General features: G+C 43.6%; 1 protein-coding gene across 1 annotated transcript in view; it reads left to right on the top strand.

Moving 5' to 3' along the window:
- The window catches only part of COG7 (component of oligomeric golgi complex 7), a 75,351-nt gene that overhangs the window by 19,088 nt on the left and 29,802 nt on the right, over nt 1-26,461 (top strand). The window contains exons 5-10 of the mRNA XM_026515603.4: nt 3,506-3,588; nt 4,357-4,479; nt 14,511-14,709; nt 20,072-20,199; nt 21,065-21,219; nt 26,253-26,369. Coding sequence (XP_026371388.1) covers nt 3,506-3,588; nt 4,357-4,479; nt 14,511-14,709; nt 20,072-20,199; nt 21,065-21,219; nt 26,253-26,369 — 805 coding nt within the window. The remainder of the gene's footprint in view (nt 1-3,505; nt 3,589-4,356; nt 4,480-14,510; nt 14,710-20,071; nt 20,200-21,064; nt 21,220-26,252; nt 26,370-26,461) is intronic.

The raw sequence follows: 26,461 nt of genomic DNA, 5'->3' as shown, positions 1-26,461 counted from the left end.
TAGGATGAGATTTAAGAGCATTTCTTCCCATATATTTATTTCATTTCACAGATAATTATGACATACTTCCTATGTGCAGGGCACTGTGTGAGAAGTACTTCCTTATGTCCAAATAGAATATGAAATCATGTGCAGAAGCAATGTAAACGAAATTTCCCATCAGCGCTGTTATATTGTCTTACTTATAATCCAAAATCAGTTGTTAATTTGAAATAATAACAATCCATTGGCCCTATGTTAACACTGTGGGTGGATGGCATAGAGACTAGGGACCCCATCTTATTCACATGAGGCCTGTATCAGTTTGGGATTCTTTTGTTGCAAGTGACAGAAACCCAATTCAAACAGGCCTAAATGAAAGAGAGAGAGAGAGACAGAATATATTGCTTATGGAACTGAGAAGTTCCAGAGTAGGTCTCGTTAATCCAGGCACAAACTGTGTGATTATTAGGACCCAGTCTCTCTTGTCATTTCTTGGCTCTGTCTCTCTATATGTTGGCGTTAGTTACTTCCAGGTGCACTTTTCATGTGGTGGCCCATGCACTTCCACGCTTCTATCCTCACAGCTTAAGAGACTGAGCCTGGGTGGCTCAGTCATTAAGCGTCTGCCTTCGGCTCAGGGCGTGATCCCAGAGTCCTGGGATCGAGCCCCACATCAGGCTTCTCCGCTATGAGCCTGCTTCTTCCTCTCCCACTCCTCCTGCTTGTGTTCCCTCTCTCGCTGGCTATCTCTCTCTCTGTCAAATAAATAAATAAAATCTTAAAAAAAAAAAAAAAGAAGAGATCCCAGGATTAATCTTGATTGCATTGATGGGCAGGCCTTTGCACCTCAGAACCAATTACTTTGATGAGGTGGATTTGAGGCTCTGGCTGGCCATTCTCTGGATCCTGGAGTAGAGTCAGCTTCACTAGAAACATTTAAATGGAAAATGGTCAAAAGGTACAAACTTCAGTTGTAAAAAGTACCAGGGATGTAATGTACAACATGGTTGTAGCTAATGTTTCTTTTTTTTAAAGATTTTATTTATTTATTTGACAGAGATAGAGACAGCAAGCGAGAGAGGGAACACAAGCAGGGGGAGTGGGAGAGGAAGAAGCAGGCTCACAGCGGAGGAGCCTGATGTGGGGCTCGATCCCAGAACTCCGGGATCACGCCCTGAGCCGAAGGCAGACGCTTAACCGCTGTGCCACCCAGGCGCCCCTGTAGCTAATGTTTCTATAGGATATACCAAGGCAGGTGTTAAGAGAATAAATCCTGACAGATATTCATCACTAGAAGAATTTTTTTCCCTTTATTCTTCTTTCTTTTCTTTTCACCGTGTCTGTATGAGAAAATGGATGTTAGCTGAATCTGTTGTTATCATTTTACAATATGTGTAGCATGATGTATGCCTTAAACTCATACACTGATGTCATTTCAGTAAAACTGGAAACAAAACCAAACAAAGTAATAGATGATACTGTTCTTTGATTAAGACAATTGACATTTGCTCTGTCTTATGTATATGCAATCACTAGCAGCTGTAGGAAAGTGCTAATGGTATTATTAGGTAATATAAACTAAATGTGTTGCTTTGCCAAAAAAAAAAATGGGAGAATGGGAGGCAGGTCCCTGATCTCCCGAACAACCAGAGCTGTCAGAAGAAGGGCAGTGGGGTGTGGTTGTGAAACAGCGTGTCTACGCCCAGACCCCACAGCACCCAGCAGGTGGCTGTTCACCAGGCAGGGGCTCAGCAGTGCCTTTGCATTGAGTCCGTGGTATTGTTTGGAGCCTGGAAGTCTTTATTGTAGTTGCCAAAGTAGGTTTCCTGTTTCTTTCTCTCTCGTCTGAATCGGGAACTCCTCCCAGTTTTACAAATTTGTGTTTAATTGAATGTATTAACCTTGAAAAACTTGAAATCCTCTGTAAGGGCAGAGACTCCCATGTCACCTTTAAGTTTTCCAGCGCTTTTACTAACTGGGTTGGCTGTATCGCCAAATTCTGCTTTATTATTTGTTTCAAGAAATAACAAGTTCTCTGTGGGGTTGAAATTTTTTAAGTTGTGATTATATTTTTAGACTAGTAAACGTTATAGCAGTTTCTATCAAAAAGCGTTCTTTGAATATACACCAAAATGTTGACAGTGTTTAACAGAGTGTGATAGGCAGTTTTTTCTTCTTGTTTTCCATACGAATATGCTATTTATATTGCTGAAAAACAGTGCTATTTAAAGCAGTCATTAATTGGGACACCTGGGTAGCTCAGTCAGTTAAGCATTTGCCTTCGGCTCAGGTCATGATCTCAGGGTCCTGGGATCAAGCCCCAGGTCAGGCTCTGTGCTCAGTGGGGAGACTGCTTCTCCCTCTCACGCTGTCTGCTGCTCTGCCTGCTTCAGCTCTCTCTCTGTCAAATAAATAAAAATCTTAAAAAACCAGTCATAAATTTACTACATTTTTTTGAGTGTCTGCCATGTGCTGTGCTAATTTGGAATAGTGAGACAAGACAGGAAAGATCACAACCTCATAGAGCTTGTATTTCCGAGGGTGAGAAAGATAATAAACTGTTTTACAAGTAACTAAATAGAATAATTCAGATTTTAATTAGTTCTACAAAGGGAAAGCTGTGATAGGGAATAAATAACAGGAGGAACCTAATTTAGGCAGGCTGATTGGGAAAGGCCCTCGTGATAAGAGGAGAGCCACACAGAGAGCCAGAAAGATCATCCCAGACCTAGTAAGTGCAAAGGCCCTGGGGCAGTAAAGAGCATGATTTGTTCTCGGCAGCTGGCAGAAGGTCTGCTGTGTCAGGATTTTTTAGTTCATATAAATATTACATTGAGTCATATGAGATTGCTGCTTTTGTAGGGTCAGAATGGTTAAAGAGCAGTAGTTGCATGTGGTTCAATCTGTGCTGTGGTTGAGTAGTCCTGCCGTTGGCCTGCAAGTGACTAAAGCTCTCTGGGCTGCACTTTCCTCCCCTGTGAAATGAGTTCAGTTGATGGTTTTTCAGATACCTTTCTGTCGCTGACATTTTATGATTCTAGTCTGGGCCAGGAGGAGGTGAGTCAGGTGAATTGCCTAAAGCACAAAATGTAAGGAGGCTCTCGCCCTGCCCTTGCACAACCCTGAAAGTGAGAGTCTCCTTCAGTTTTGCAGCCCAGGCTTAGCTCCTACCCACCGACCACCTCCCACCCCCACCCCCGTCCCATCCCTGATTCGAACTCATTTCAGTGTTCCCGTGGAACAATGACTTTGCTGATGTATAATCTGAGCTCCGTCGCTGATGGTTATTGATGCACTAGCTAAACAAGCCAAGGCTTGCAGGGTCTGAGTCACATATTCTGCCCTTATGCTTGACTTATTTTTCGTATCTGTAGTTTCTATGCCTGAGTTAATTCATTGTGTAGGTAGGCAGTTTGGAAGGCGAGCTTACATATATCCACATTGAGCCAGGTGAATTCTTTCTCTGGTCTACAACAGGAAGCCTGGTACCAAGGTGGACTTGTTTGATGTTGTTCTCCTTTAGATCAGTCCAGAGTGTTTGTGAAGGTGTTTACTGAAATCGACCGGATGCCCCAGCTGCTCGCCTACTACTACAAATGCCACAAGGTGAGGAGCTGGGGGTGCTTAAGTTTGTGGAATGCTCCGAGGCCCTGCAGAGCTCCAATTGCCTGCTCCAGGGGGGAAACACCTGCCTCCTTCCTTGCCCTCTGGCCTTTTTCTTCTGATTTGCCAGTAGGGGGCGTTCTAAGTCCAGCCTGTTTATTCATTTGCTTGCCACTTGGAAAACACAAGCCTTCTGTTTTCCGCCTCTTGTGGGTTGATAGCTGGATTTCACTTACAGACTGACAAGTTGTTTCAATTTCTCCCATTTTTGTCTTTCAAGGGAGAGTCGTGTCTTAGGCCTTATTATGCCCTCAGCAAGCGTGAAGAATTTTTTGTTTTCTAGAGTTGTTGACATGAGGTGAAACCTGACTGCTTTCCGGGCTGACTGAATTCCTCCAGGTCCAGCACTCGTGTGCTTTAAGCAGCGGTGTTAGGCCATGCAGCTCAAGTGCACATGCACTCACACCTTAAGGTCTTTCCCGAAGACTGTAGTATGCCCGGTGGAAGGACCTTGCAGGCTTTGGGGGCGAGGGGAAAGGAGAAGGGAGCACTTGGAGGGCAATGGATTCACATTCTGGTTGATGATCCGAGCAGGTGATGGTGAAGTCTTGTTTCCCCGCCTTTGTTTGCAGCGAATGGTCATCAGGGGGTGCCCGGTGACCCCGGGAGCAGGCAGCAGGGCATGGCTTGCCTCGCTGGGGTGGCAGGGCGGCTTTAGCAGGCGGCATGTCGTGTTTACTCAGTGAAGTCCCCTCTGTTCTGTCTCTGCAGGCGCAGCTTTTAGCAGCCTGGCAAGAACTGTGCCAGAGTGACCTCCCCCTGGACCGACAGCTCACTGGGTTCTATGACGCCTTGCTCGGGGCTTGGCACACACAAATCCAGTGGGCAATGCAGGTAACAGCTCGCTTGGGTCCCAGGGAATGGGCGACTGCCCTGGGAGTGGTGTCTCCCCTGCTTCAAGCACTGCTTTGAACATCTTCCTATTTGCTGCCCTCACCAAAGGAGTTAAAGATAAGTCTTGAAACGCAAGGCAGTAAAATCTTTAGGTCTCCTTAAAACTCTTATCGTGCTTCTCTGTATCTTAAATAGAATCTAATGTGACAGCATTGCACGTTATTCAGCCAGGGAGCCTGTGGCATTCCTGAAGGCCATTATCTCTTGATCTAGAAGCGGGAGGCCCTTGGTCAGGTGGTGTTTGACTGAACAAGATTGTTTTTATCTTAGCTTCAGGTAAAACGTACCTGGCCTAGGATTAGTTTCCCTTGTTCACACAGTACGCCCAGAGTTGGAGGAAGAGTACAGTTTGAAAGGTGCCCTCTGACTTAGGGGACCGACGAGACGGAGGAACTTCATTTCCATTGGACACTTGCCATCACTGATTTTCCCAAAGCCTCTCGGCATGGCATTTTCCACCATCCAGGGTACGAACCGCCATTCCTGTGTCTTGATGCCGGGACGTGCCCCAGATCGTCTTTCCTTCTTTGAGGACAGAAGAGGCTGTGACTTACTGGGCCTGTTGATGGTGTGGCTTGTTTTTGGCTGTTTGCCTTCACAATGAGTTGTGAGTTCCTCTTGCGGTGTGCATCTGTCCCCCATTGGAATGAGCTCGACTGTAGCTGGAGAGAATCCCCCGTACAGGGTCACATCACCCCCGGTGGTTAAAATGCTCTGCTCCATCCTCGTTGCTTTCTCCCAGAGTCCACCGAACTCAGAGTTGGGTCACGACAAGATAAAACCCAGCCTCTTGCAGACGTTCTGCGGCTTTTATGTAATCGTCGCTTCTGCGCAATCCTGTCGATGCCCATTCATTTCTGTGTCCTTGCCTCTTCTGCTGTCTCTCGTGTTGTGAGGACAAAACCAGTTCATGGCCACGTGCAAATGCCCTTCATCATCTCAGAAAAAAGGATTTAGATTTCTCAGACTTCTGTTCGGGCCTCATTCTAATTTTGTAAGATGTGAGTTTGTGCTGGTGTTTACTTTTGGTCCATGGCCCATTTCCTTTTGGGCTGTAAGCATGATAAGAGGCCATCATCTCCTGAAGCTCAGTATAGTGCAAAAGAAAACCAAAGACACCACAGTAAATATGTCCCCTTCCGATTTACCCCCTCCCAGTATTTTAATATGAAAAATTTCCAACATATAAAAGAGTTGAAAGAATCGTATGGTGAATGCCCGCCCGTGTACCCACTTCGTGTGCTCTGCGATGAATATTTTGCTGTGTTTGCTTTATCATAAATCTATCCATCTTCCCATGTATCTGTCCATTTATTGGTCTTATTATTTTTTTTTTAGAGATTTTATTTATTTATTTGACAGAGAGAGACAGCCAGCGAGAGAGGGAACACAAGCAGGGGGAGTGGGAGAGGAAGAAGCAGGCTCATAGCAGCGGAGCCTGATGTGGGGCTCGATCCCATAACGCCGGGATCACGCCCTGAGCCGAAGGCAGACACTTAACCGCTGTGCCACCAGGCGCCCCGTATTGGTCTTATTTTTTGATTCATTTCAAAGGAAGTTGCGAACATCATTTACTTCTAAACGTGTATTCGTAACTAGAGTTCAATATTTATTTGCCTTGTTTTTTTGAGGTAAAATTGTGAAACACGATCGTCTTAAATAGGCCAATTGATTGATTTTTTGACAAATTCTGTGTAGCCTAATCTCTGTTAAGATACAGAGAACCCTAGAAAGTTCTCTCTTGCTCCTTCCTAGTCAGTCTTTATACCAACACCCCTGAAGGCAACCACTGTTCTGATTTTTTCCTACCATAAATTAGTTTAGCCTGTTTTTGAATTTTCTGTAGATGGAATTATACGGTGTATGTCCTTTCCGTAAGGCTTCTTTGATTCAGCGTGTTTGTGAGATTTATTCACGTTGTGTGAATCAGTACTTTGTTCCTTTTTATTGCTAAATACTGTTACGTGGCATGAATAGACCACAGTTTGTTTATTCATTCTTATATTGAGGGACACTTGGGATATTTCCAGTTTGGAGTTATTATGAATAAAGCTGCTAATGAGCATTGTTCTCTAAGTCTTTTTGTGGACACACGTGTTCATATCTCTTGGGTAAATACCTAGGAGTGGAATTGCTGGGTCATCGGGCAGGTGTATGTTTAGATTTATAAGAAACTGCCAGACATTTTTTCAAAGTGGTTGTACTTTTTATACTTCCACAACAAGGGTGCAAGAGTCCTGATTGCCCCACATCTTTGCCAACGTTAGGTGATGTCAGTCTTTCTTAAGTTAGCCATTCTGGTTGGGTGTGTTGTAGTATCTCATTGTGGTTTTAGTTTGTACTTTCCTGATGACTAAGGATGGTGAGCACCTTTTCAGTGTGCTTATATCTTCCTTTGTGAGGTGTCTGTTCAGATCTTCTGCCCATTACAGAAAATTGGTTTATTTGCCTTTTTATTATTGAGTTGTCAGAGTTCTTTGCATAGTTCAGATAAAAGTCCTTTGCCAGACATATTTTGTAGATACTTCCTTCTGGTCTGTGGCCTAAACAGAGGTATTGATTTTGATGAGGCCTAATTTACCCGTTTTTTCTTTCATGGTTATTGTTTTATAAGTAAACCCCAAATTGCAAAGATGCTCGTCTGTGTTTTCTTCCAGAAACTTGTTTAGTTTTTATAGTAAGGCCTGTGGTCCCTTTTGAATTGGTCTTTGTCTATAGTATAAGGTCAGGTCAGATTGTTTTCAGGTGGACTCTTTAGGCTGATTCTGTAGCCCTAGTTGATAAGTTCCTTTTTCCAGTCTATGAACTTTGTGGTCGTTCTTTGGCCGATGGCCAGAGAATCCTTTTGCCACATCACTTCAAAGGACTGGGGGACACCTCTGAGTTTAAGAGAACCAGTGTGTTTTAATTGAAACACTTCAAAAAAAGGCCACTGAAGGTCTAGGACCTGCCTTTATAGTTTCAGCTGACCTACTGGTTAGAGCTCCTTAGAACAGTTACTTAGTTTAATTCTTCCCCTGCCCCGGGTCACTGGAGCAGGAGATAAGAGTGAAGGGTATCCTCACTGCGTAGTCCTTCCTCACAAGACATGGTGAGGAGTCAGGATTCCTTTTTCTAGACAAGGCTCATTTTCCTTTCCTCCTTGGGTCCTTTCCTTTTTTGCAGCAAAAGGTTTCTTCTGTCAGATGAAGACGTTGGCTGAGTGGTATCTGAAGGTCTTGATGCTTCTCTGACATTAGCATGTTTGGTGATAGTGAAGGGACTGTGTTGGCCGGAGACCGGAGGGTTATGTGTGTGGCTAGTGGAACCATACAGTGGAGGAACTGTGAATTCGAGACAGGAGCATGGCTTTCACTGGAAGATAGTGAGAGTCTGGAGCTACAGACTGAATGCTGACATTGCTGTTTTAAGAATGATTTTGGTGTCAGAACGTCACCTATGTAGTTTCCCTGCCCGGAAGGCTTAACTCTAATGCTATCATGAGGAAATAGGCAGACAAATTCAAATGCAAGGCCATTTTGTGAAACACTTGTTCCAGATTCTTCAAAATTGTCAGTGTGGTGAAAGAAAAAAAGTTGAGTTGATTTTAGATTAAAGGAGACCAAAAAAGAATGACAACTAAATGTAACTGCATGATCCTTGATTGGAGTCTGCATGATAACAAAAAAGCCATCAGGGACGTTATAGGGATGGTTGGGGAAATTTGAACTTGGACCATAAAGGTATTATTTCAAGATTAAGTTTGATGAGTTGTAGTGTTGTGATGTAAGAGGATGCCCCCGTTTTTGTTGTGGTGGTTGTTGTTTTTAAAGAATTTATTTTTAAGTAATCTGTACACCTAACATGGGGCTTGAATCTGCAGCCCCGAGATAAGGAGTTGCGTGCTCCACCGACTGAGCCAGCCAGGTGCCCCAGGATGGTCCCCTTTTTAAGAGGCACATGCTGAGGTGCCTACCATGAGACCTGTGTCAGAGAAATAAAGCAGATGTAGCAGGATGCTAATAATTGATGAATCTTGCAATATTTAAATACTTAAAATGTAAATAAGTCTTTAAAATTACGTTTAAGAAATAACGAATTTGGAGGTGGTGTGGGGAGTGATCTGATGAGGAAAGATTGGCGACGAGGCAGGGGGCTTTTTCTGGCCTCGCACGGTGATGGTAATGCCGTAAAAGGCATCTGGTTCAAGAAGAGCGGACGGTTGTTAAGGCCTAGTTACTGATAACGGAAAAGTCAGAGGGGAGATTTTCGTTGTGCCGGAGGGGGGATGCTACTGTCAGACATATGGAAGTTGACGGAAGCAGGTCTGGGAAGGTCAGGGGGACAGTAATGAATTCCAGTTTGGGACATTTAAATGCCCTGTTGGAAGACTGTTGCTCAAGGAATGCACATCGGGGAGGTTTCTATAGTTTGGTTGTTTCATTCTTCGTTGGCTTGTTTGGTTCTTTCCTCTGTTCCTTTCTCTCAGACTCTAGCAGGGATGTTTATCAAAGTAAACAGGTGTTCACTGAAGTTTTGTCAATTCTCTATTATTTTGGTAATCTAAAAAAAAATACCCACCACATATTTTAGATTATGTGCATGACTGCCGTAGGACCAATGACTGCTGTGTGATTGAGTGGGTGCATTCATATTGATAACCACGTCGATGTCCCTGTTCTGTTGGGGACAAACTCAGTACTTACGTGATGTATGCAGTGGAACCAGGTGCATTCTGTTTCATGCCGTAGCCAACTTGATATTTCCCTAGTAGTCGGTAGTTTGCCTAGAGATAGAAGCAGGGCAAGAATCCTCATCACACACCGCAAAGCAGTAGAGGCACGCTGAGCTCAAAAGAACCTGTGCCTTTAGATCAAATTAATGATGAAAAAGTTTAGTTGCAGGGCGTCATCTTCATCTGTCCTATTATTTTGAATTTTACTGGTTTTAATGTTGAAATGACTTTTTTTTATTGTGAAATATACATAACATAAAATTTACCATTTTTAAGTGTACAGTTAAGCAGCATTGAGTATATTCACAGTGTTGATTAACTCCGACCACTTTCTGTTTCTAGAACTTTTTAATCATCCCAAACAGAGACCGTGTGCCCGTTAAGCAGTAACTCCCCAGTCCCTTCTCCCCCATGCCCTGGAGTCTGTTCTGTCTCTCTATATTTTCCTTTTCTAGATCCCTCTTAGAAGCGGAATCATACAGTATCTGTCCTTTGTGTCTGGCTTATTCCACTTAACAAAATGTTTTCAAGGATTATCTATGTTGTAGCAGATACTGGAATTTCCCATTCCTCTTTTATGGCTGAATAATATTCCATTATATGTAGCTACCACATTCTGTTTATCCGTTCATCTGTTGATAAACACTTGGATTGCTCCCACCTTTTGGCTGTTGTGAATAATGCTGCCGTCAACATGGGTGTGCAAATACCTGTTTGTGTCCCTGTTTTCAGTTCTTCAGGGATGTACACCTAGGAATGGAATTGCTGGATCATATCATCTTGTTTAACCTTTTGAGGAACAGCCAGAGTGTTTTCCACAGCAGCTGTACCCTTTTACCCTCCCACCAGCAAATGTGTGAAGGTTCCAGTTTCTCCACATCTGCGCTACTACTTCTTATTTTCTTTTCCTTTTATTCGTTTATTTATCTTTTTATTAAACATTTTATTTGAGGGAGAGAGAGAGTGTGAGAGCACTTGTTTGGGGTTGAGGGGCAGAGGGAGAGGGAGAAGCAGACTTCCTGCTGAGCAGGGAGCCTAACGCAAGGCTCGATCCCAGGACCCTGATATCATGGCCTGAGCTAAAGGCAGACCTTAACCAACTGAGCCACCCGGGCGCCCCTCCTTTCTTTTCTTTTTTCTTTTTTTTTTTTTTTTTTAATAATAGCCATCCTAATGGATGTGAAGTGGTACCTCATTGTGGTTTTGATTTGTGTTTTCCTAATGACTAATGACGCTGAGCATCTTTTCATTTGTTTATCAGCCATTTGTATTATCTTCTTTGGAGAAACATCTGTTAAAGTCCTTTGCCCAGTTTTGAGTTGGGTTTTTGGCTTTATGTTTTGAATTCGATCTGTATTCGGGATATTAATCCCTTATTAGATATATGATCCGTAAGTATTTCCTCCCATCCCATGGGTTGTCTTTTCAGTCTGTTTGCAGAGTTCCTTGATGCACAGGTTTTTAACTGTGATGTAGCCCAATTTTTCTGTTTTTCTCTTGTTGCCTGTGCTTTTGGTGTCACTCGTAGAAACTGTTGCCACAGCCAAGGTCACAATTTTCCCCACTGTTTTTTTCTTTTCTTTTCCCTTTTTTTTGAAAATTTTATTTATTTATTTTGGAGAGATAAAGCAGGCAGGCGAGGGACAGATGGAGAGGGAGAGAATCTCAAGCAGAATCTCTGCTGAGTGCAGAGCCCAATGCGGGGCTCAGAGTCACAACCCTGAAATAATGTCCTGAGCCAAAACCAAGAGCATGTGCTTAACTGACTGAGCCAACCAGGCAGCCGAACAAATGTTTTTTCTAAGATTTTTATACTTCACTCTTAATGTTTGGGTCTGATTAATTTTTAGTTAATGTTTTGTAATGGTGCAAAGTAAGGTTCCAGTGTTTTTCTTTTGCGTATGGACATCCAGTTTTCAGAGCACCATTTGTTGAAAAGTCTGTCCCTTACCCGTTGAATGGCACTCCTGTTGAAAATTATTTGACCATGTATGTGACGGTTTATTTCTAGGCTCTCTGTCCCATTGAACTATGTGTCTATCCTTATGCCTGTGCCACGCTGTTTTGATTAGAGTACCTTTGTAGTAAGTTTTGAAATCTGGAAGTGTGAGTTAGCCAGTGTCATTCTTCTTTTTCTTTTTTCTTAAGATTTTATTTATTTATTTGTTAGAGAGCACAAGCAGGGGGAGTGGCAGGCAGAGGGAGAGGGAGAAGCAGGCTCGCCCCTGAGCGAGGAGCCTGATGTGGGACTCAGTCCCAGGACCCTGGGATCATAACCTGAGCTGAAGGCAGACGTTTAACCAACTGAGCCATCCGGGTGCTCCAACAGAATTAAGTCTTCCAATCCATGAACACAGGATGGTCTTGCCATTTATTTGTGTCTTCTTTAATTTCTTCAGTAGTTTTTCAGTTGTTTTCAGCATAAAGGTCCTTTAGTTATGTTTATTGGTTATGTTTATTCCTAAGTATTTTATTCTTTTTGATGCTGTTATAAATGGTATTGTTTTCTTAATTTCCTTTTTGGGTTGTTCGTTGCTAGTGTATGGAAATGCAACTGAGTTTTGCTTGTTGATTTTATATCCTGTAGCTTTGCTAAATTTGTTTATTAATGCTGTGTGTGTGTGTGTGTGTGTGTGTGTGGAGAGAGAGAGAGAGAAAGAGAATTCTTTAGGGTTTTCTATATATAAGATCATATATAGTTTATGAACACAGGTCGTTTTTTTCTTCCTTTTTAATTTAGATGCCTTTTATTTCTTTTTCTTGTCCTGTTGTTCTGGTTAGAACTTCCAATGCTATTTTGAATAAAATAGCATACTTGTCTTGTTCCTGGCCTTAGGGGGAAAGCTTTCAGTCTTTCACCATTGAGTATGATAGCTGTTTTTCTTATGTGACCTTTATCATGTTGAGGAAGTTCTTTTCTATTCCTAGCTTACTGAGTTTTTTGTTTTATTTTATTTTTTTAACATAAAGGGTGTTGAATTTTATCAAATGCTTTTTTCTGCATTAACCGAAATGGTCATGTGTTTTCTTCCCTTCATTCTGTTAATGTAGTGTATTACATTGATTAATTTCTGTACATTGAACCACTCTTCATTTTGGAAATCCACCCCACTTGGTTATGGTGTATAATCCTCTTAATATGGTTGCTGAACTTAGTTTACTATTATTTTGTTGGGTATTGTTGATTGTGTATTTGTAAGGGAAATGGTCTGTTATTTTCTTTTAGTATCTGGTTGGCTTTGGTATCAGGTTAATGCTGGCTTCATAGAATGAGTTAGAAGCGTTTTGTATTAGTTTGCCAGGACTGCCATAACTAAATATCACAGACTGGATGGTTTAAACAATAGGAGTTCATTTTCTTATGGTTCCAGGGGCTAGAAGTCCAAGGTCAAGGTATTGGCAGGGTTGGTTTCTTCTGAGACCTCTCTTGGCTTGCTGGTGGCAGTCTTCTACCTATGTCTTCTTTCTATGGATGTCTGTGTCCTGATCTCCTCTTGTTATGAAGACACTAGTCAGATTGGATAAGGGTCCACCCAGATGACCCATTTTACCATAATTGCCTCTTTAAAGCTCCTAGGTCCAAAGATAGTCACATTCTGGGATACTGGGGGTTTGGACTTCAACATATGAATTTTGAATAGCAACACTGTTTTTTTTTTTTTTTTTTAAAGATTTTACTTATTTATTCGACAGAGATAGAGACAGCCAGCGAGAGAGGGAACACAAGCGGGGGGACTGGGAGAGGAAGAAGCAGGCTCACAGCGGAAGAGCCTGATGTGGGGCTCGATCCCATAACGCCGGGATCACGCCCTGAGCCGAAGGCAGACGCTTAACCGCTGTGCCACCCAGGCGCCCCAACACTGTTTTTGATTACTAATTCTTCCTCCTTCCTAGTTAGTTATAGGACTATTCAGATTTTCTGTTTCTTCTTCAGCCAGTTTTGGTAAATTGTGTTTCTAGGAATTTGTCTGTTTTGGTAAATTGTGTTTCTAGGAATTTGTCTGTTTCATATAAGTTATTTAATTTGTTGGCATTTAATTGTTCATCAAATCCTCTTATAATCCCTTTTATTTTTGTGACATTGGTAATAAATATACCTCCCTTTGTATCTGATTTTAGTAATTCAAGTCTTCTCTTTTTTTGTCAGTCTAGATAACAGGTTTGTCAATTTTGTTGATCTTTTCAAAGAACCAACTAGTTTTGTTGATTTTTAAAATTAACTTTCTATTCTTTATTTCATTTACCTCTGCTCTAATCTTTATTATTCCCTTCCTTCTGCTTGCTTTGGGTTTAGTTTCTTCTTTTTCTTATTCCTTAATGTGTACAGTTAGGATTGATTTGAGATATTTCTTCCTTTTTAATGTATGGGTTTGAAGCTATAAATTTCCCTCTTAGTGTTGCTTTTGCTATATCCTGTTGCTTTTGGGAAAGTTGTGTTTTCATTTTCATTCTCTCAGGATATTTTCTCATAAAAATTTGAGTTTATTGATTTTATAGTTTTTAAACTTTTACACTTTTTTTGGCCTTAGAGTTACCTAAGAATGGCCTTATATCTTGTTTTCATGTTTGTGCATATTTAAGTTATGTTATGATAAAAAAAGCATTTGATCAATGCAGGGGTGTCTGTGAGAACCCCTTTCTAAATGTACTGTGTACATTTTTCCAGTTTTGTCCAAGAGATCAGTAGTATATGAAACAGAAAAAAAAAAAAGACTCTTAGTGAATAAGTGGATCTATAATCTAAAAGGCCCTGGATACACTCTTCCTGGTGGTCCTTAGAATAAAAGAAAAATCCATCTCTACCGAAGATCTGTGTCAAGGGGAGAGATGGCTGTGGGCTGGTCTGCAAATCTGCCTAAATGTTCTCCAACCCTGACTTGGTGAATTGCTCTTCTTTAATTCCATTTTGTTCCCCACCTCCCACACACTCTCAGTTTCTGCACTGTCATCCTTACAGTCCTCGCCGGCCAGTTTTCGGTGGCCATCTAAATAAATACTACGTGTGATAGATTTGGGGCCAGTAACAGACGTGAAGTAGCCGATTGTTCTAGACAAGTTGTGAGTTCTGCCAGTTACTTGGCTTTCTGAGCTTGTTTGAGTTTGGGGTAAGGACCACTTGGGGCTTACAGCTCTTGACCAGGCCACTTTCCAGCTGTTGGAAGGATTCCTCTGAGAGCAGTCCAGGAGACTGCTTTTCTAAAAGGTATGCTCCTCTTTGGTCCTGTGTGCTAACGCAGATACCTCTCTCCCACTGCAGGTTTTCAAGAACCCCCACGAGGTGGTAACCGTGCTGCTGATTCAGACTCTGGGGGCCTTGCTTCCCCCTCTGCCCGACTGCCTCAGCTCCAGCGTGGAGAGGGCAGGGCCTGAGCTGGAGCTCCTCAAGCTGCTAGAGTTCTATGACGCCACTGCCCACTTTGCCAAGGGGTTGGAGATGGCGCAGCTCCCCCACCCACGTAAACATTCCTTCTGGCTTGTCTTCACTTGCTCTTTTTGAAGCTTCTGGGGCCTGGGTTTGTCTGTCTTTTCAGATGACTGATTTTACAGAATTGGAAGGGGTCCTCGTTTTCCTTCTCAGCAAATATAGAAGCCTTTTCCGTGAAAACATTGCCATTATGGAAATGGTCATTGCCTAATGTATTGACCAAGCCCAGTGCTACCTAGGGGCTTTGCATGCTCTGGGGAAGTGATGGGCACTTCGGTCGGGGCTTAGAATATAAAAGAGGTAGCTGGACATCGGTGGCCTTGAATTGGCAGCAGCTTACTTTGGGAGGGTAGAGTCCTCTACCCTTTGAGGCATCATAAAACCTCAGACAGCTCAACCCAAAAAGTAAGTTGAAGAGAACAAATAGGTTAGAGGAGCTTTTTGATGGGGCTTCAGCAAGTTTTTAAGGGCAGGGAGGCTGGGTGGTTATGGGGGAAACTGGCATTCCCCAGCTGTATCTGGGAGCAAAGCACTCCTAATTCCCATTTAGGAACACAGCAGTGGTATGTTACCTGTGTCCCCTGTACGTTAAAAAGCGTCATAAACTTTTAAGTAGCACAGATCTCGTGACGCATGCTGCTGTCAAATCAGGAAATCGCTTCAGGAAGCTTTGTTCTGCCATTTGGCTGCTATGTGTCACTAACTTGGTTTATTTAATAGTTATTCTCTTTAATTACATTTGCGTATAATTACTTTGTACATTCCAGGGAGTGTGTTTATTGTTCGAGTTCCGGATGATTCATAGGTGTTTTGGCTCACTCACTCGGCAGGTCTCGGTTGTGGGAGAGGCTGGGGGATGTGGATAGCTTCCAGGGGACCAGGATGCGGTGTCCAAGTGGCTAGAGTGTAGGACATGCTACCTGCTAGAGCAGAGTAGAATGAAGGTAGGGCAAAGGGCAGAAGGGCAGGTTGCCTTCCTCCCACTGGTGAAGAACATTCTTGAAGAAGAGAGAACCACCCTCCAAAGAGTCAGACGTAGAAGTGTTTTGTTAGCCAGACACAGAAATTTAGATTTTTAAGGATTCCTATTGAGGCTTTCAAAAAAGTATTTTTTGTAAATCTAAAAATACTTCGAAAACACACAAAAATAAAAATAACAGAAGAATAAAAATGATTCACCACCTCAGCACTCAGAGCCTTTGGCAGCCTTCTGTTATATTTTCTCCCGGTAATTCAGATATAAATACACATATTCCACAAATGGAAATACATATATACATATGTATGTATATATATAACCACTGTTAAAAATTTGGTATCTTTTCCCAAAATATCCTTATGTAGTAAGGATTTTTTTCCCCATTGTTTGCTAAGTATGTTGCAGATATATTTTCTAACTTTATATTTTACCTTTAACATTGTTTCTGTTTTAGTAATTAATGCGTTTTAGTAATTAATGCATGTACATGGCATAATTAGAAATATATAAAAGATTATTCAATAGAAAACCTAAATTTTTAAGGTAATTTAAGTTGATTTTATAAGTAATAAACAATAGGTATTCATTATAGAAAAACCCAGAAAACACAAAGAAGGAAGAAGATCATTCTCCATCTTCTGTCTAGAAACAGTATTTTGTGTTATATACTTGTGTGGATTCTGTATGAATGAGAGCGTCTTTAAGTATCCTTAAATATATTTTTTAAAGATTTTATTTATTTATTTGAGACAGAGCGAGAGCGAGAGAGAGCCGAGCTGGGGGGGCAGTGGGGAAGGGACAGAGGGAAAGGGGGAAGCAGACACCCTGCTGAGCAGGGAGCCTGACCTGGGATTTGATCTTAGGACCCTGGAATCATGACAGCCCGAGGTAGACGCTTAACCGCCTGAGCCATGCAGCTGCCCCTTAAATTTTTTTAAAAAGATTTTATTTATCGGGGCACATGGGTGGCTCGGCTAAGCGTCGGAGTCTTGATTTTGGCTCGGGCCGTGATCTCGGGGTCATGAGACTGAGCCCCACGTCAGGCTCTCTGCTCATCAGGGAATCTGCTTGTCCCTCCCCCTGTGCTCCTTCCGCCTTTCTCCCTCTCCTTCTCTCTCTATCTCTAAAAGAAATAAAATCTTTAAAAAAAATTTATCTATTTGAGAGAGAGCACGAGCTGTGGGGGGAGGTCAGAGGGAGAAGCAGACTCTCCGCTGAGGAGGGAGCCTGACCTGGGGCTTGATCCCAGGACCCTGGGATCATGACCCAAGCAAAGGCAGGCACTTAACTGACTGAGTCACCCAGGTGCCCCTCCTTAAATATGTTTTTAATAGAATATTTTGTTACTGTTATCAACCCTGCAAATTTAACATGGACTCAATAATGTCACCTAATATATGAATTTTTCCATTTGTTCCACAAGTTGTTTTTTTTTCCACAAAAGTCTTTATAGCTGCCTCCCCACCTCTGCCTCCCATTAAGATCAGTTGATGCACATTGTATCTTGTCGTCTTGTCTCTTTAATCTCTTAATCTGTAACAGTCATCTCATCTCAGTGTCTTTCATGACACTGACCTCTTTGAAGAATACAGGGTAATTTTCTAATAGAATGTCCCATATTCCGGAACTGTCCGATTGATTCCTCAAGATTAAATTTAAATGAAATATTTTGGAAAGAATGCTACCCTGATGATGGTGCATATTTCCTGTGGCATCACATCAGGAGACACATAATGTCCAATCACTGGTGATGGTTGGATTAATCACTTGGTAGATGTATCCACTAGATCTCTCCCTTATAAAGGTACCTCTTCCTCTTCGTAATTAATAAGTAATCCTTGGGGCGCCTGGGTTAAGTGTCTGCCTTTGGCTCAGGTCATGATTCCAGGGTCCCAGGATAGAGCCCCACATCTGGCTTCTTGTTCAGCAGGGAGTCTGCTTCTCCCTCTGTTCCTCACTGCTCGTGCTCTCTCTCTCACTCTCTGTCTCTCAAATAAATAGATAAACAAAATCTTTTAAAAAATAAGTAATCCATGGGGTGATGCTTTGAGCCCATAGGAATATACTGATCCTCAAAAAGCATTTACCCAGTGACTTTACATGGGTTGATAATCCTTACCTGAATAAACTTTTACACCGCTGATTATAAAATGTTGATTTCCTAATTCTCTCACTCCTTCTACATCTATTTGCAGGCCTTTTATGAAGAAGAGATTTCCCTTTCTTTCCTCCCTTTTTAAAAAAAGTTTTATTTATTTAAGTCATCTCTACACCCCATGTGGTGCTCGAACTCACAACCCTGAGATCAAGAGTCTCATGCTCCTCTGACTGAGCCGGCCTGGTGCCCCCTGTCCTCACTTTCCTATCACTCTGAATTCATGGATTCTTTTTTTACTCATTGTGTTATGATTTATTATTGCCACTATTCATTTTGATGCTTGAATTATCTCAAATTTGGTCAGTGGTTTCCCCTTCAGGCTGCCTCCTGGATCTTTTTGACATGTCCCCATCAGTCTTTGAGCGCTTTCTGGCTGTTTGGCACAAACTATACCAGGAACACATACCTTCCCTGCCTCAGACCTGTGTTTTCCCCAGGAGCCTGGTTTCTTCTAGCGGGAAATGGTATTTAGAGCAAGGTCTGGACACCGAGGGTACTTGTTGTTGCTGGGCTTCCAGGCCCTTTTGTTGGACACAGGTAGGAAATACGTATTTCCAGTTTATACATATTGTTCCAAATCAGATCCACCACCACGGATTTTTTACCTTCTTCCTTCCTAGTTGCATCTCTGGTTCCCAACTGTGTGTGTGTTTTGTATATGTAGACGTGTAGTTCTTTTTCATGACTGCTTTATGGATAGGTCACGATGTGTTTAATTTATTCATTTGACTACAAATGGACGAGTACTGGAATGCTGGATGCTAAGGTTACTATGCCGAGCAAAACCAGACACAGCCCCTGCTGTCACACGACGTCTGTTCCGATGGGAGATAACCTAATGATCCTAGTAATGGGTGTATAATTACAAAATGAGATGAGTCCTTTGAAGAAAAGCAGAGTGGTTCTAGGAGCATATATGAGCAAACAAAGCTGATCAAGCCCGGTGAATTGAGCTGAGTGAGTCCTGGAAGAAAAATGGGAGGTGACCAGATGCAGGAAGATAAGGGAGAACAGGGTCCTTCCAGACAGAAGCATGGGCACGTGACCAGAAGGGAGCCTGGTGCTTCTGAGGAACTGAGAGAAAGCTAGAGGCCAAGGGAATTATGAAGGAGGAAAGGCTGGGGCAGTAATAAGTAAAAAGAGCTGGCTTTTATTAAGTGTTACCACATGCTAGCCACAGATTTTATGTAATCTCCACTAAGGCCTTATAAAGATTGATGCCACTATTAAGCTCAATTTATAGTTGAGGAAACAGGCATCCAAAATTCTGTCATTGCACACAGTCACGTAAGTAGGAGGCAGGGGAGCTTGGATAGAAGAGGCTTCGCTCTTCACTGCCTCCCTCTTTCGCCTGAGGTCAGCCCGCGTGGGTCCTTGCAGGCTGAAGAAAAGATTTTGGATTCCAGCTGACGCACTCAAAGACTGATTAGGGATGTGTCAGAAAGATTACAGGAGGCAGCCTGAAGGGCACCCACTGACCAAATTCAAAGCACTTTGAGCATCAGAATGAATAATGACAATAACGGATCATAACACAATGAATGTAAAAAGAACACAAGTTCTCAGGGATTATTATATTAAAGAGAACAAGAAAAGAAAATCTCTTCTTTATAAGAGAAGGCCTGCAAATAGATGTAGAAGGAACGAGAGGATTAGGATATCACCATTTTATGGTCAGCAGTGTAAACATTTATTCAGACAAGGATTATCAATGGATGCTGAAATCACTTGGCTGTAAGTGTTCAGCCTAGAAGCTGAATTGCTGTGTCCTAGAGTATGCCCATGTCGATTTCTGATACAAACATGCTTTGTGTTTTTTCTATGTAGTCGAATATTGGAATTTTTGGAATGCCTAGTAGGTGAGATGTCCTTGGAATGCCTAGTAGGTGAGATGTCCTATCTCTAAAGTCCTGGAAAAGTGTTCTTCCTGCAGAGCCTTTTCACTGTAGCACTTCTGGAACTTGGCCTTGACCAGAGTTCTCAGTTGAAGGGGTTCTTCGCCATGGTGGGTTGTGGGACGAAGGGAGTTGGCGTCTTTAACAGTGCTCTAGACAAATTATACACAGAGCCCAGATTCATCAGAATATTTACTGAAGTGATTGCTGAGCTTCCACGAGCAACCAAAGCAGATTAACAAAATGCAGTCACCCCTAAGGTGACACCGGAGAAGTTCCAGTAGAGTACCATTCCCCTTTGTTTTCCAGCCATTTTGGCCTCTTTTGTTCATTATCGATTTTAATTTTTGATTCCTTCAAGGTGAGCACAACCTGGTGAAGGTCACGGAACTGGTGGAGGCTGTGTATGGTCCGTACAAACCCTACCAGCTGAAATATGGTGACCTGGAAGAGAAGAACGTCCTCATCCAGATCAGTGCGGTGCCGTTGGTAATGTCCCAGTACCGCCATTGCCAGCCACGGAGGGGGGGTGGGGGCGCACCAGAGAAGGTGCAAAGAGTGGGAACAGGTCTGCAAAAAACAGGCTCTAAGTACCTCGTGGACTCTCGCAATCCAAGTGTAAAACGAGACCAGAGATATGCTACCGATTTTCTATTTAAAATCTCAAATAAAGGTCTAGCAGAATGAGAGACTTCAATCTTTGAGGGATAAGTTGATGGTCTCCCTGACTTAATGAATTCTTATTATGGCAGCCTTCTGTCTAAGGAACACATGCAGATGGGCACAGGAGCCGAGCCTTCAGGGGCGGTGCTCCAGCGGCAGGTTCACTTGGGCAGGCCCCCGAGGGCAAGGGAAGGCATTCCCGTTGCCAATATTAAGGTGATCTAGCGTGACGCGAGTTGACATTCAAGAGCAGATCTCACACTAGTTAAACTCTGCTGCCTCCTGCCATTTGTCCGTTTTCTAGGGATGTGCCTAGAAAGTCCGTTATGCTTCACTTACATTCTTGCCCCTAAGGAAGCATTTTCATTTCCCTACATTCTTATGGAGTGTTTGATACAGAGAATTTGAATTCTAGCTTTAGAGCCAGCGGGGAGATGGCATATTAATCACAGAAAAAGAGGAAAGAGATAAAAAATGGGAGGCTTTTGTGCCAGGGGTTGGTGTGTGTGATCTCACTGGCCATGTAGGTGTCCTCCCATTGGGTCAGGCTCTGGAAGGGCTCTCCAAGCTTGGGGCTGCATTTCGCCGCCTGACCAAAGGCAAAGAGGTTTGGAGGTCTTGCCCATCTTAACGTCTGTTCATCTGTTCTCGAGTCTGAGGCGGCTCTCGTTTGTCCATATTTGCTTATCAGGAACATGGCGAAGTCATTGACTGTGTGCAGGAACTGAGCCACTCTGTGAACAAGCTTTTTGGTCTGGCTTCTGCAGCCGTGGACAGATGCGTCCGATTCACCAACGGCCTGGGGACCTGTGGCTTGCTGGCAGCACTGAAATCCCTCTTTGCCAAGTAAGGCTGGGGTGTGGGGATGGGGCTGGTCCCACGGGAAGGTGCTCTCTGCCCCAGTTAAAAATGCATGTGTTCTGTGTTCCTCCTGTGAGTCCTGGAGAAGCATGTGTACCTGAGCCTGAGGGGGGGTAATCTTTTTTTTTCCTTTCAATTTTTAAAAAAGATTTTTTTTATTTTGAGAGAGAGACAGAGATAGCAAGAGAGAGCACGAGCCGGGAGGAGAGGGACAAGCACGCTCACCACTGAGCAGGAAGCCCGAAGCGGGGCTCGATCTCAGGACCCTGGGATCATGACTTCACCCGAAGGCAGACGCTTAACTGACTGAGCCACCCAGGCGCCCCCCCCCCAAGGGGGCAATCTTAAGGATATTCCTTGCAGCATCGTTAGTGATAGTGGAACATTTGAAGCAACCTGAATGTCCGTGAATTTGACAATGGCTGCATAAGATACGGTATATTCATACAAGGGAACTCTATTTGGCAGTTACAGCCTTAATTAGACCTACACATATCCACATTGATGGATCTCAAAAACATAGCATGTGAAAAAAAGGAAAAGAAATTGCAGAATATTATGTAGAGTCTAATACAATATGTAAAAAGAACATACAAAAAATAGGGTATGTTTTCCATTGCAGGGTTCAGCAAGCTTTTTCTGCAGAGGGCCAGATGGTAAGCATTTTAGGCTTAGTGGGCCTTGTGGTCAATAGAGACTTTTGTAGATGACACATAAATGAATGGGTGTGGCTGTATCCCGGGAAAACTTTATTTACAAAAAAGCCAGAAGTACCAATCCCTGTTCTGGATCTTTTTTTATGCTCTAACATGCGTTATATATTCCTGTAGAATAGAGGTCGACAAACTCTAGCTCGTGAGCCAGATCTGGCCTGCTCTCAGTTTTTGTAAATCAAGTTTTATTGGAATGCAGTCATGCCCCTTCACTTACCTATGGTCTATGAAGGTAGAATTCAATAGTTAGGACAGATCTTGGGCTTCATGAAGCCTAAAATATCTGGACCTTAACAGAAAAAGTGCTGAGCCCTGATATGTGGAAGGTTAGGCCACAAACTCAAAACAGCGGTTATCTCTGGGGAGATGGGGAAGGACTAGGGTGGTGTTCATAGGGAATTGAGCTTTATTTGTTGTCTTCTGACTTTTAAAAAAGGAGCATACGTTCACACATTCCTTAGGTAATGAAAAATATAAAATGAGAAAAATATACACTTGCTAAATAAGTGAAGGAAGTCAGTCGTAAAAGACCCCGTGTTACATGATTCTATGTCTATGAAGTGTCCAAAACAGGCAAATCGGTAGAAAATAGACTGATGGTTGCCTAGGGCTGAGGAGAGGTGGGCATTTGGAGGAGACGGGGGATGACTACCAAAAGGTACAGGGCTTTTCGTACATCATGAAAATGTTCTAAAGTTGATTGTGGTGAAGGTCACACAGCTCTGTGACTACACGAAAAACCATTGAATTGTGCTTTTTAAATGGGTGAATTGTGTGGTGTGTAAATTACATCGCAACAGAGCTGTTGAAAGAAAGACAGGAAAGAAGAGGACACAAAGTTACATTTAGTTAAAAAAGGGAAGAGCGAGCAAGCAGCCTAAGGCTGGAGTTTCCGACCTGTGAAGTTGGGCGCCACAGCCCTCGGGAGGTCCGAGCTCCAGTTGCCAGCTTATAGACGGATACAAGCTTAGGCTCTCCAGAGACCTTCCCTTGGTAGCTTGTTCTAGATTGGAGTTGCCCTCAGTCTCAAGAAATTTGTTTTTATTTTGTATTTTGTTTTAGAGAGAGAGTGTGTGCGAGCTTGGGGTGGGGTGAGGGGCAGCAGAGGGAAAGAGAGAGAGAATCTTAAGCAGGCTCCACACTCAGCATGGAGCCTAACGTGGGGCTTGATCTCATGACCCTGAGATCATGACCTGAGCTGAAATCAAGAGTCAGACGCTTAACCAACTGAGCCACCCAGGTGCCCTACAAGAATTTTTTTTTTTTTTAAGTGAACAGAATGTTGTTTTTCTATAGTAAGTTTAGGGAGCTCTTGTCATTCCAGAAATACTGGGCACGCCCTTGCGAGCTCTGAGGTCCATGGAGCCAGAGCTCTCGGTCACCGCAGCAGGCAGTCAGTACCATCAGAGGGCAGCTCACAGTGTAGGCAGTAGGGCCGCCAAGGACACAGGCGCTGCTCTCAGACGGGGGTGTGACCAGATGCGTTCCCGTAGAAAGAGAAGTATGAGCAACAAGTCTCAGAATGGGCCACTTCTGTCTCCGCCACCAACCAGGAAATTTTGTGGATGGAAAGAATTTTTTTATTGAGATCTAAAAATTTTATTATGAAATAACAAAAATAATGCATTAATTTTTTAAAAATACATAAAGGTATAAAAAAGTGAAAGTCTTCCTCCCTTCCTGCCCACCCTTAGTCCTTCCGCTCAGAAATACCCACTTTTGAACATTTTGCTTTCAGTCCTTCAAAAGAAGACATTAAGCTCTTCCCTCTGTACTTTAAAGATTTTTTATCAACCTTAACTATTGTATCTTGAGGAACCAGTGTATATAAGGCTGTACCTCTCTTGTCCCCTGCCCTTCTCAGCTCTTTTGAGTGATATTTTTACTTCTAGTTCTTCTCTTGGTTATTTTGATTACTTCATTTAAAAAAATAACACAGATCTATATTAAGAATTCAAACTGTACAGAGGGGATGTGGTGAAAGTAGGTCACCTCGCGAAGGGAAGATTTGGAAGCTACCCCAGCAGCTGCTGTCTGTAAAATGAGGGCAATCAGTGTGAAGCTCACCCGAGCGGGGTTGAGATGGGACACCGTTCAGTCATGGGGAGGGCATGAGGGACGGCAGCACGGAACACGCAGGGAGGCAGGAGGGGACTGGCCTAACTTGAACTAGTGTGAGCCCGTAGGGTATGGCAGGTGAGAAGGGATTTCAGAATCGGGCTTTCCAGCTATGCTGGGAGTGTGGGCTCTGGGGTTGGAGCCCCCTGGGCTCAGTCCCGGCTCTGATGCTTACTGCTTGGGACCTCTTGGCGTCCTGGTGTCTTTTGGAGTCAAGTGATGAGGATCTCCCCATGGCAGTCATGGCTATTACGTGAAAGCAGGTAACTAAAGCCCCCAACACAGTGACTCTTACGTGGTAGAGACACACAGAAATGGTTATCATGAGAGAGAATTGGAAGGTCTGGGGACAAATGTGATGAAAATGTGACTGATACACACTGTGGCTGGACAGGCCCCTCCCACCTCCCGTGCTCTGCCGCCTGCCCCGAGTCCCGGGAGCGCTTTCGTGAGCTGCTGCAGAGCAGGTGCACAGCTGGGGCGCACACTCTTCTCAGACACATTTGTCATAGTTGCAGGGTGGTGGCCCTGTTGTTTAATGTGACGCTGAACCATGATTACATTCCCCAACATCCCCGTCAGGTGGTCCTTGAGGCCCCTGCCCCTCCCCCAAGGACCGATTCCCCCAAGAAAGCTGTCACCTCTCTTGGTGCAAAGGGATGGTACCATTAGTGGGATTTGGGTTTCGTAGTTCTCAGCTATCAAGCCGGAGGCCCGTGTCAGGGGAGCAGCAGTGTCATTTGTAGTTAGCGGAGCAGAGCAGTCTGAAGCCGTTTCTGCTGCTTGGTTCTTTGGCCTTCCTTTCCATGCACAAGCTTACTCTTGAGGGCTGTGTCCTGGGGGGCACATCCTACTTTCCTCACTTAGAGCTAGTGATTTGGGAAGGGAGAGAGGTCAGGCTTCTTGTGTTGCACACAGATGTCCTAGGTTTTCAGGGAGCCTCTTGGTTTCCAGAGAACACGACCCCTGCTCACCCGTGTCCTCCTCACCATATCCTCCCAAGGACGTGCGATATTCGTTCATGTTCCAAGAACTGTACATCCTTAGAAACAACACCATCTCACATCAGCTTTCATTTTATACTTTTCAGAGAACTTTTGTATATATTCGTTCATTTAGTTTTTAAAGATTTTATTTATTTATTTGCAAGCAAGAGCGAGCATGCACGAAAGGAGGGAGAGGGAAACCAAGCCCACACTGCGCACAGAGCCTGACTCGAGGCTTAACCTCATGACCCTGAGATTATGGCCTGGGTCAAAACCAAGAGTCCGACGCTTAACCGACTGAGCCACCCAGAAATCCCTATGTCATTTATTTGATCATGGCAACTCCTTGAGGCAGTATAGAAGACACCATTAATTAAGTCCATTTTAAAGATGAGGAAACAGGCCCAAAGACATCCAGACACTGTCTCAGGGCCCCAGTGCAAGTCTTGGATTCATCCAGAAACTGTTTGCTGGTGTCTCTTTTGTGCCTAGCTCTGTGCTAATTCCTGGGGACACTGTTATGAGTTGCAAGGAGGTAGACCCTGTGCTCCCGTAGCTTCTAACCTAGTGACAGCACATACATTAAACACATACATGAAAGAAGCGATGGGCTTGTACTTGTGCTGGGTGCTGTGGAGGAAAGCAGCTGGGGAACTGGGGGAACAAACAGCAGCCTGAGGGGGAGGGGCTTCAGCTTCAAATCCAGTTTCACATCCTGTGCCATTCAAGTCGGGCACCTGCCTGCCATGGAGCTTGGCTGTTTAATCTAAATTGGTGAGGGAGGGTCAAGAATCCTGCAATAGTACCCTGGGTATCGGCGAGCTGCCTTACTGTGTGCTAGGTGACGGTCGGGTATCATAGTGGGACTGTGACGTGTCATGACAGTTCTTTGGGCCAGGGAGTCATTTACTAGCACCACCTCTCACCTGGTAGGTCACCAGAGCCTTCCTCTTAGTGGCTTTCCCCTTCTCTCTCATCTTGAGCATCTCTTAAAGCCGCCCTTCCAGGTAAGAAAGATGGTCCTGCCATACAGAAAAGACCCTTCTGAGGTCAGAGTTTACAAGTCGTCTGACTCCTCGGTGGGAGACTCTAAAGACGCTCTTGAGGTCCTTAGCCTTTGTCCAAAGCCGTGTAATTCCAGGTGTCTTTAGAGCCGAGGAGTTTATGATCACATCCCTGTTGTTTTTTTCTTTCCCCGTAGGTATGTGTCTGATTTCACCAGTACTCTCCAGTCAATACGAAAGAAGTGCAAGCTCGATGATATTCCTCCCAACTCGCTTTTTCAGGAAGATTGGACAGCTTTTCAGAACTCCATCAGGTAAAAACGAGGGCTGTAACTTAAATGTGTGCCCCCCATGTAGTAAGCAGAAACATGCATCATATAATATGTAAAAATGATAAATGTGTTTG

The sequence above is a fragment of the Ursus arctos genome, unplaced genomic scaffold (assembly GCF_023065955.2).
Source record: "Ursus arctos isolate Adak ecotype North America unplaced genomic scaffold, UrsArc2.0 scaffold_2, whole genome shotgun sequence".
Lineage (NCBI taxonomy): Eukaryota > Metazoa > Chordata > Mammalia > Carnivora > Ursidae > Ursus > Ursus arctos.
Note: the sequence above shows the minus strand (reverse complement) of the source record. Positions and strands in the feature narration are given on the sequence as shown.